Source organism: Oryza sativa, chromosome 5 (assembly GCF_034140825.1).
Source record: "Oryza sativa Japonica Group chromosome 5, ASM3414082v1".
Classification (NCBI taxonomy): Eukaryota; Viridiplantae; Streptophyta; class Magnoliopsida; order Poales; family Poaceae; genus Oryza; species Oryza sativa.
In genome coordinates, this window is record NC_089039.1 from 19,938,906 (window position 1) to 19,949,955 (window position 11,050).

Sequence of the window (11,050 nt, forward strand, 5' to 3'; positions counted from 1 at the left end):
CACCTCTCCTTGTCTTCCCCGACGCCTTCCTCGGTCCGTTACTCTGTCATGTGCACGTCGGGCTCGTAGCTCGAGCTCGAGTAGTTTTGTCGGTCCCCAACTCACCGCCGCCTTCCTCCCTTCCCACGGACGGGCAGCTGACATCGAGCTCGATGGGGTTCACCGGCCGCGCCGCTGCCGTCGGGAGCTCAAGTTTGACTCGTGAGCTGGTTGTTGTTGAGGTGGAGCAAGCTGAGCTTCCGCATTGCGCCGATCTGGGAAGGTATCTCGCCAGAGAGCTGCACGTAGCCGCCGCCGCTTCAGCTCCCGCCGGCCGCCACCACTCTGGCCCCCACCCGCCGCCGCTCCAGCCCGTGCTCCCCGCGGCCGGCCGAAGGGGAGAGAAGAGAAAGAGAAAGAAAGAGAGAAGGGACGAAGAGAGGAGGAAGAAGAAAGAGAGAGAGGTCAGTGGGGCCCACATTTTTTTTATGTGTGTGAATAACAAACGGGTCCCACGTATACTTTTTAATTCAAATGCCACATAAGCGCCACGTCAATCACACAGATTAGGTCAACACCGCCACGTCAACACCATGTCAGTGAAACCACCCTCCAAAACCACCCAGAGAGTCAAATTGCACCGGTTTTAATAGTTCGGGGGTCGAGATATCCGATTTTACGGTTTAGGGTCATGGATTAGATTCGGGTCACTTTTAAGGGAGTCAAAGTGGACTTATTCCACCCGTGAGGCCGTGACGCTACTGCGCGGCCCGACAGCGGCGCCGCCCCGGATTCTTCCATGCTTCCGGCGGGACCGCGTCGCGCGCACGCTGGAACGGACGGTGCCAGCCGGTCCCGTTTCCGTTTTTTCCTTTTTTTTTCTTTTTCTCTTTTACGGTGTTGGGAAGGTTCCAGAACGGGTGGACGCTTCTGGAAACAGACTCGGCCGCGGATCTCTCCCCTGCATAAATCCCGGGCACCCGAGCGCTCCGCCCGTCTCGGCCTCACGACACAAAAGTTTGTCAACAGCAGCCGCCCGCTGCTTCTAGATACTTCTTCCTCCATTTCTTTCCTCCTTGCCACCGTCTCGTCCCCCACGCTCTTGCGACCTCTTATAATTTCACCGCTATGACTCATATCCTTCGCCACAACAAAATGTTTTTTTTTCTCACTATTTTTCTATTTTAAGGAGTTATTATGTTCCTTCTTTGGTCTGTAGTAGAGTTTAAGGAATTTATTTTTCAATTGTTTTCTGTTTTTTTACCGCGCGTGTTCGTGTGATGTTTTTTTGGATCTGTGGATTGCGCTGCTCGTACTGTGTTGTCCTTGACCTGAGGAGGGTGCGCACGCGGCGACCAGAGGGAGCGGGACAGGCAGAGGGCGCAGGCGCGGAAGCCGGTTGTGAAGGGGCGCGACGACGGGCTCACGCCGGAGCAGCGCCGCGAGAGGGACGCCAAGGCGCTGCAGGAGAAGGCGGCCAGGAAGGCGGCGCAGGCCACCGGGCAGGGCGGCAACGGCGGCGCCGGCGCCAAGGGAAAGAGCGGCGGGAAGAAGTAGGCATCGGCATATGCCGGCATTTGATCTGTTCTCACCTCACGTCTGGTTGCGTGTGACAACACCGTTCTTTCGATCGTCATCTGCTCCTGATCCTGCCCATGTTGGCAGATCTGTACTGCTATTTCTTGGATCTTTGGAAATTGCATTACAAATTTATGTAGATTGTGAAAGCAAATTTACTCCGCTCCTGCACGGATCAAATTAACTCCCAGCTCATGCTCCATAAATCAGTGACATATACAGATTGACATGTATACGGACCACATGTAAAGCTCCACCAAGGGAAACGCTGTACAGACAACCAAAGAAAACTCTGTGTATTCCCGGACGAGCGCATGACTCTGACTACGAGTATCCATTTTTTACGACGCGCCATCTTCTTCACAATATATCTAATATCTAGCCAAACTGTGTAATCTGTTTAAACCCATTTGTTTCGTGCCATTATCTGCATATATGCTAATGGAAGATCGCAAGCACCGAATCAATCGAGATCAGTAGTCTCTTCTTGCTGACAGGAAGACCTGGACCACTTGGCAACCCGGCCGTCCCAGGATGAGCTGACAAGCATAGGGTCGAAGGGATGCCAACTGCAGTCTCGAATTGCCAGCTGATGATATCCTTTGAGTTTTGCAACTTGTGATCCGCTCACCTGAACATGGAACAAGATAGTGCAATATGAGCCTTTCGAAATACTAATTGAAGTAACAAGATGAAAGAAATTGTCTGAAGAATCCTTATGTTACTGAAGTAACAATATGGACAAAGAAATTGTCAAAAGAATACTTATGGTGAAGGGAGGACAACGGTACACTTTTTGTCGCCTATTCTGTGGTAGAATAGGTTTTCAGTGTACGGAATGAATTTAATTTTTTTGCACTGTCACAGATCCAACTACTCTTTAAAAGATGGCATGTAATTTGGAGCATCATCAGTTGTCCATATTCTCTAATAAATCAAAACAGTTTATTTGCGAATAAATATTAATTTATCGATAAAAATTTTATATATTTGTTCGTAGCGACTTAAAAGTTAGTGTAAAAAATTACGTTGAAAATATCTTAAAATCAATTTCAAATTCAAGTTAGAAAATTTAAATTTTGGCTTTTGTTTTGACTTATGAGGCCAACCAATGAGGCTCCCAATATCTTTCCCATCTTCCCCTACTCTAACGCTGCTGCATGCCAGCCATCAGGGACTTTGCCTACCAAAGGCTGTTGTAACAGCTGTTTAAAAACCCTTCTTTTCCCTTAATAAACTTCGGCCGGTTTCAACCGGCCTGGCGAAAAAACCTAGGCTGTTTGAGCAAAACGCATTGCAAAGCAAAACAATTGGGCTGGCATTTTGTAACATCATGGATTTGTAACCCATACCATTTCCTTTTTGCATAACATGATTAATCTAATTACATGCAATTCTCTTGCGTGTTTGAGAAAAAAAGGAATAATCTAATTCGGTATTGGAGGTTATCCAAAGATCATATACAACTCTCAAGCTAGCATAAGTGCACAACAACTGCCTGCTGGTACTAGACTAATTACATTGCTAAAAGAACGAATAGGCCAATTGGTCATGGTATTACATTTGTCCACTAGAGGAACGAGTCAGCGTATAGGTGGTCAGTCATATGAACCGATGCTGTATACAATCTATGACATAAATACAAGGTTTGTTTCCTATAGCCCGAACACCCAAAATAGTTATATTATTTTTCGCTTTGATTGAAGGCACTAGCCAGAACAGATATCATGCAGTGAGATATGCAAGTCAAGGATACCAGTACCACCATGTGAACTATTACAAGCCTGGAATTGGCCAAACTGGCTGAGATCTTACATATTTGGATGCAGTCTTCAGGTTCTGGGAAAGGCAAGAGTCATTTTGGCTTTGGCGAAAAAAAAAACACCTTGTTGGAGTGATGTTTTTAGGGGGAGAAATATATGTGGCACAAATGCACAATGCAGAATCTGGTTGATAGTTTTATTTACATATTCAGACAATGGTGTTTGCCTATTGCCATTTCAGATTTCCCCAATTTGCATGTAGAAAAAATCACACACATATACAAGTACGCAACTACACAAGCATTAAAAAAATAGAATCAGACTTCCTTGAAGAAGATCGAAAAAAAATCAACAGGAAAATTCATCCAAGAAAGGTGCTTGAGTATAGCAAGCGCAGTGCAATCTGTAGATTGCTGTCATGAAAGTTGAAAAGAGACATACCACATCGTAGATACAAACACTAGAATCATAGGATCCTGTATATATGTACTTCTGTCCTGTGCTGTAGAAACAAAAAAAAACATAAAGGGACATTAGCACTTACTACTTTACATAGTTTGACTAATACAAAATCCTTCATATGACATATCAGAACCGAGAATCATGAAGTTACCTATATGCAGGAGAAAAATAGCAACGGATCAATGTACGAAGAACTGAATGGCCCCAGTATGTAGCTATTGACTGATCATGGGGATGCTTTAGTTGCTTATACTGTTGTGGATATCTTGAATATCTATAGTCCCAATTTGAGGTTCTGTCTTCATAACTGCATGAAACAATAAGATTGGTAAAATTCCTGTCTTCATAACTAAAATTTTACGTTTTATGTTGATAGCTCAACACCTACCTATCAGCATTGGATGTCATTTTCCTGATGTCCCACATTTTGATAGCTTGGTCTTTTCCATTTGATATGAAACACCGACCATCTCCACGGCTATCAATATGAGTAATGCCATGCAAATGCCCAGTCAAAACTCCAGCAGGTTCTTCTGTGGATAAACATCGCCTATCCCAGACCTGCAGAAAACCAAGATCATTAACACAGTACCAGATTAAAAAAAGATAATTAACACAATACCTCTAAATGATTTTTTTTAAAAGTACTTTCTCAAAACTATCAAGCTACATGAACAGGCAGAGTAATCCAAACCATGCATTAATTATTCAGCCATCCTCACGGCGTTCGTGAATGTTGGATACCTTTTACTTTTGTCCCTGAGAAACATTTTGTAACAGCCTGTCTACTATTCGAGACAATACAAAGAAGGATAGAAGGCGTGTATATAAATACAGTTGATTAACTTACAGGAATAGTCCATTTCTCACAGTAATGAGGATGTAGAACTATTATGGTTTTATGGCTGACTATATAGGCTCGTTTTGCAAACAATGATAGGGAAATGATATCCCACCCATCAAAATGTAAAATTGCATCCTAGCCATCCATTCTCTCCACCTCATTTCAGACAATGGTGTTTGCCTAATGCCCTTTCACCCATTTCACTATTCCAATCCTGCCTCTCATAACCCATGTGCTAAACAGGCCCTATAAGTTTACCCAATGAAAGAAGAGAGAAGACAGGGTAATACTTAAAGAGACTCCATCTGAAACTTGTGTGCATTGTTCCAGGCTCTCTTTTTTTGTTGTGTCCAAAGTTTCAAATTTGGAAATTCCTCTACATATATTCCTGTTTTCCTGGTCCTTGTCATACAACCTAGACAGTAAACATATTATGTGATTGTCATATGCCAATATTAGCAACATCTTGTGTCGGGTGGTAAAACCTCTTTTGCAGGTGAAATTTTGGTAACTAACAACAGGAGAATGATATGCATTTGTATCAGTGCACAGGAGGATTACCAGCAAAAAGAAGAGATATGAAGGATTTAACTTAATCCTATTATTGCACCTTGCAATCTGGGAACACTCTGGGATTTGGTCAAAAGTTAGAACAGCAGCAATATGAAAAAATGGTTTTTATTAGCAACTTTTTCCTTTGTCTTTTTGACATCTAACCCAACCTAAACTCATTTTATTTAGGTATATTTTTTGAGAGCAACAATGAAAGTAAGTAGTACAGATACTGAAACCAACCAGCACTATGGCATATACTTTGCTACTCTGGATGAAACAAAAATCATCTAGAACCAGAAATTTCAGTCTTTCAGATATATGGAGGTTGCAAGTTGCAGCTAAAGATAACATAAAAAAGGCACATGCTCAGATTTGCTGTGAAAATATGAGAACAGTTCAATGAATATGTTATTGTAGAAGGAATAAATAATTTACAACATCAAGATACCTTGCATAAATTATCATCACTTCCAGAATATATGAGATGGCCAGTTTCGTCAGCAAATGCTACTGTGTTGACATCAGACTGGAAAAGTAGGGGGGAACACATTAGAGATCAAATATGGAAAGAGCCCATAACCAACTTAAGAAATAGATTAAGAAGATTAAATAAAGATACAAGCCATGAAAACAACCAAATTATCATACATGATGAGCAGGCAAACGCAACGTTAGTTTGTTTGCCACAAGGTCATAAACATATATTGAATCATCGTTACTGCCAGCAACAAGCTCTCGGCCATCAGAAGAGAATTTAACAGAAAATATTCCAAATGTATATCGAACATCTTCATGCTGTGAAAAATCTAGTCCATCGTGGATGTCCTGCAGAAAATGAAAGAACAAAGAATTTATAAGAAAATAATACAAATGTATAGTGGACATGTTTATACTGCAACAAATCTAATCGATCAAGAATGTCCCAAAGGAAGATGTATGAAGTATAAATCAACTGTGGATCTTTAAATTGGAGTGTGAGTATAAGATGGCCTTAGTGGTATTAGTGATTGCTCATTACACAGGATGGTCATATGTCATAAAATTAGGCAAAGGAAAGTACAAAACAGACAGCTCTGCATCTCCTTTTTTTCTTTTGAAGGCCACTATACATCTATGCATGTTCGAATGAATGCATCTGCTGGTAATGAAGTGCAAATCCTGATGATCACTCACAGTGATATTAGCATATGATTGTTTTGCAGCAGTCCCAACATTGACGATATGGATAATCGGTGCTAGACTGGAGTAGACCTGCAGTTCAAAAGAATGATAGGTCAAAAATAACAACCTTACACATCTATGTAAACAGAGAATGATAAGCGGAAGGCTAGATAAATAAATACAGCAGAAAGAATTGACTAGCATGTATTTTCTATAGATCTGTAAGAGATGCAGAAACCATCATACAGAATTATGTGATCTAATGTCCTGAAAGGACCAAGGATTGAATGAAAACTATAACATATCTCGCTGGTTAGTTGTTCACAGTCCCCACTGGATTATAATCGAGGAAAAGACAAGGTGTAGCAAGCAAAGACATAAAGAAATACCGTAATAACAACATTTGAGGCAGCAGCTCAGCTACCCAGTAAACTAAACTGAACTTCATATAAAGTGCACATTCATATGAGGAAAATATTGCGACAGGGCATTGCTCGAGACTCTAAAAGCTAAAAATGTCTTCTCTATCTCTGTAAAAAGGGTTCTTCTAATGGGTGTGAGGATACAGCAAGTAGCTGCAAATACCACAAACACCAGCACTTCTTTGCAGCGCCTTACAGAGTTATAGTCATACCAAATGCCACAAAAAATATTTTAACATGTACCCAATTTTTCCTTATCAAATGGATTTTACTAATCATTTGATGTCAAAATTGGCTACAAGACAGTGTTGCTATTGACCATTTGTTTGGATACACACCAAAAGGGTGGCCAGTTGTCACAACACACCCGACCCATCAAAAGAACACTATCTTATGTTTCACAGAGAATATCTCAGATCCCACGTATGCCCAAAAATCCAAAAAATCCCATCTGTTTTTAATAGTTAAAGATACGAATTTAACTAAAAAAATGGAGAAAAATAAATTTTCCAAACAATACCTTGAATTTAAACAGAATATTTTAGAGTGTTGATTAAATATTATTGGTCACTACTTCTAACGTTAAGGAAATTGAAAAACGTTTTTAAAATCTGAAAAAATATAGAATATTCTCAAAACGTCAGAAATGGAATTTTGAACATATTATACCCAGAAAACGGGAACTTTTGGGCATGCTACAAGGGAAAGGACAGAGGAGGCATATGGAATTTTTCTCTCAACAATATTGTACCAAGAGAAAATAAACACGGTGCACTCCTTTGCTACTCCCTCCGTCCCAAAATATAGCAAGTTTTAGCTATGCATCTGGACACACTTGCTATATTTTGGGACTGACGCAGTACTTGCTATGATTATACTGTTTATGTCAGAACGAGCTCTGGCAGATAGCTACAGTTTTATAATGCCTTCCAGACCAACCACAACTTTGGAATACCGCACGGAAATGTCAAATTTTCCTTTACATCATCTCCCAGTAGCATCATGTTTCCATTCCCAATACCCAGAAGTTAATGATCAACCCCACTAGTGCTGTTGTAAATGGGTAAACACATCTAAATCCATATATCAATCAGGAAAAACAGTGGAAGAGATTGACATCAGCTGAAAAAGAACTGCATTACAGTGTAACACATGTTTGAAGACTGAACTAAGTTAGGACAATCTATAGAGAGACTAAAGAGAAATGAAGAGCTCATTGTTTAAGTGCCAGAAACTTACAAGAAACTGTTGATCAGGGGAAAGTGATGCGTCACTAATGGTCCATCTCAAACTTCTAGCATGAATGTCCCTATGTACTTTCCAACCTTTATCAACATCATATATTCTTATGTGGCTTCCCTGATAATGGAAATAAAAGAAAAAATATTAGAAGCAAGTAAAACTAATTAACACTCTACTTACTTGAGCCTAATAAAGCCTTCACTTTTGTTGGTTGAAGGACAGCATACCTGAAAACCAGCAACAAAAAGAGATCCATCAGCAGAAAACTGTGAAACATAAGCTCGGGAATCCATCCTGTCCACTATTTCAGGGCCATCAACTGGAAGATAACGACCAAGAAGAAACGCACGATCAACTGAAGAGAACTTCCCATTTCCTGAAGAATTAATTTCCCTTCCAGACAATAACCTGGTTGTCGATATCACATCTTTGCTTGTACCAATAGACTTGCGAAGACTTTCACTAGGTCCTGATCTTATTTGAGTCATATGGAAAATATCATTATGTGTGTTTAAGAACTCATTATTCACTTGTGAATTAGATCCACCATTATTCTGATCTTCATGCTCGCTGTATTCCTCCTCCATCCTACTCATGCCATAACCCATCCTTCTCAGAGTTTCATATGTATATCAATTCTCCCTTGGAATGAAAATCGATATTAGAAACTCAAAATCTCAGTTCTGGGCACTGAAAAGATTCCAAAAGCAAAATAAACATATTAGCAATATGTGAGCATAGAACAACATATGATGGGCATTTATGCCTGTCAAATGCAGAATATTGTTTGCCATGATTCTGAAAGGCACCACGAGTAACTGAAAGCAATAAATTCCTAATCAAAGTTCTTCTCCACTTTCCCCAATGTATAACAGAGCAGTTAATTGCGAAGGACTGAAGGTTTTAATATAGTATAAACCGAGAGGTGTAGCAACAGTTCAGCTTATATTGCACAACACGAAGGATCAGTTTGACAATGTTACCATCAAGCCATGGAAACATAATAAACCCTAAAGTTGCAGCTAAAGTGATTGGTTAGTGCCCTGTTACTATGGCAAATAGATTACACATGGAAGCATTCGTTAAGACATTATCTAACTAGTAAAAGTTGGGACCAAATAGCCAGCAAGAGTGATCTGATATTGACTGATTCATCATTCATGCAGCCTTCTTGCCTACCTCATAGCAGGCAGCTTAGACCTTTCCTAATTCAACCAGTCACCTCAGTGCAAAATCACTAACAACTGACATCATATATTCTTCCAAAAGCAACAAAAGATTCGGCATAGACTCTACAAAGTGCTGATAATATTGATTCCATGACCACGTTTTTTTATATATAAAAAAAGCCTTGAATACGTGATTCCACTGAAAACCACCCTGCACCTATCCCCAGCCAACACAGAACAATGCTACCACGCCGCACCAAGCTGTTGATTCCGCCGCAACGCGATTCAACCGCCCCCGCCACAGCATCCTCCGACCCTCAGCACCGCATCTCCACTAAACCCTGGGACTACTAATCCCCGCGCCCCCTCGAAACCCCCAATCCCACCATTCCTGCGAGTTCAAGCGGGGGAACCAACAGACTGGAATCCGAAGCAGAAATCGGGGTGAAATGGAATCGATCGGAGCGATTTTGCGCCGGGGGGGGGGCGCGACCAACCTCTTCGGCGATCCTCTCGTCGCGCGCCCGCCGGAGCCGCAACTCCCCGTAGAGAAGGGAGAAGAAGAAGAGCTAAGGCGAGTGTTCTCTCGATCTCTCTCGTCACCGGACTTCTCGGAGTCAGTCGGATATGAGAGATTTTTTTTTTCCCATTTCCCGTTCGACTTGCAAGTGGGTCCCACCGTGACAACCGCCGGCTGCCGAACAAACGCCAACCGTCTTGACGGAGAGGAGAGCGGCGGAGTGGGCCCACGAGGGACGAGCTGGGCTTTTTCGGCCCGGAGAGAGGCGGCACGAGGGACGAACTGGGCTTTTCGGCCCGTACATTCTTATAGTAAGTAGCGGCCCATTTTGTGCTGCGAGACTTATAAGGCTACCGATTGGGCCTCCGCTGGTTCTTCTCTTTTTTTTTGGGAGTACCTATACATCTTTCGAAAGATTTTTATAATCGTATCACACAGATTTTTAATCTTTGTATTAAAATCCGATAGATATAATAAAAAGCAAAAAGCAATTAAGAAACACCATAATGAACATTAAATTACCATATCCTCAAGAAAAAGACCAAATCCAATACAAAATTTAAAATTTACATGTGAAGATTCAAAAATTACAGTGTAACTTACAAAAGTTACAGTGTAAGTTTCATAAATTACACTGTAACTTACAAGAAAATGCACTGTAAATTTGAGTGAGAAAATCGAGTGAGAGATAAGAAAAAATCTTTCGAGTGAGATATAGCAAAATCGCTTTTTTTTCTGTGAGAACATCGGCTGCTGCCTCACACCGTCAGACGTGTTTCTTCTTCCTTAAAAAAAAACAACCTAATATAAAAAAAACAACCTAGAATGAGATTATAATGTTACACCTTATTCTAGATTGGGCTTTTTAACCAGAGAGTAGTCAAACTAGCAATCTTATATTACCTCCGTCCTAAAAAATAAGGTGGTGTTTGGATTCAGAGACTTAACTTTAACCTCTGTATTTAGACACTAATTTAGAGTATTAAATATAGACTACTTACAAAACTAATTACATAAATGAAAGCTAATTTGCGAGACAAATTTTTAAGCCTAATTAATCCATAGTTAGAGAATATTTACTGTAGCATCACATATGCTAATCATGGATTAATTAGGCTTAATAGATTTGTCTCGTGAATTAGTCCAAGATTATGGATGTGTTTTATTAATAGTCTACGTTTAATATTTATAATTAGTGTTCAAACATCCGATGTGATAGAAAATTAAAAGTTTTAGTCTCATCTAAACAGGGTCTAAAGCTATTTTTAGTACCTTTGTCTTGAAATAAATTTATTTTTTTTATTTACCCCTTTCCTCAACTAATCATAATTATTATTCATTTAATTTCTTCACTT

The 11,050-nt window shown here is 40.5% G+C and overlaps 1 protein-coding gene across 1 annotated transcript; it reads right to left on the reverse strand.

Annotated features, from left to right (window-relative positions):
* Positions 1-1,698: 1,698 nt before the first annotated feature.
* LOC4338763 (LEC14B protein) lies at positions 1,699-9,776 on the reverse strand. Its single transcript, XM_015784793.3, has 10 exons — positions 9,673-9,776; positions 8,234-8,696; positions 8,004-8,123; positions 6,355-6,432; positions 5,830-6,006; positions 5,630-5,707; positions 4,171-4,343; positions 3,934-4,089; positions 3,762-3,822; positions 1,699-2,188 (listed from the first exon to the last, which is right to left on the reverse strand). Exons 2-10 carry the CDS (start codon positions 8,612-8,614, stop codon positions 2,021-2,023), a joined length of 1,392 nt encoding a protein of 463 aa, XP_015640279.1. The 5' UTR covers positions 8,615-8,696; positions 9,673-9,776; the 3' UTR covers positions 1,699-2,020.
* Between the last annotated feature and the right edge of the window lie 1,274 nt (positions 9,777-11,050).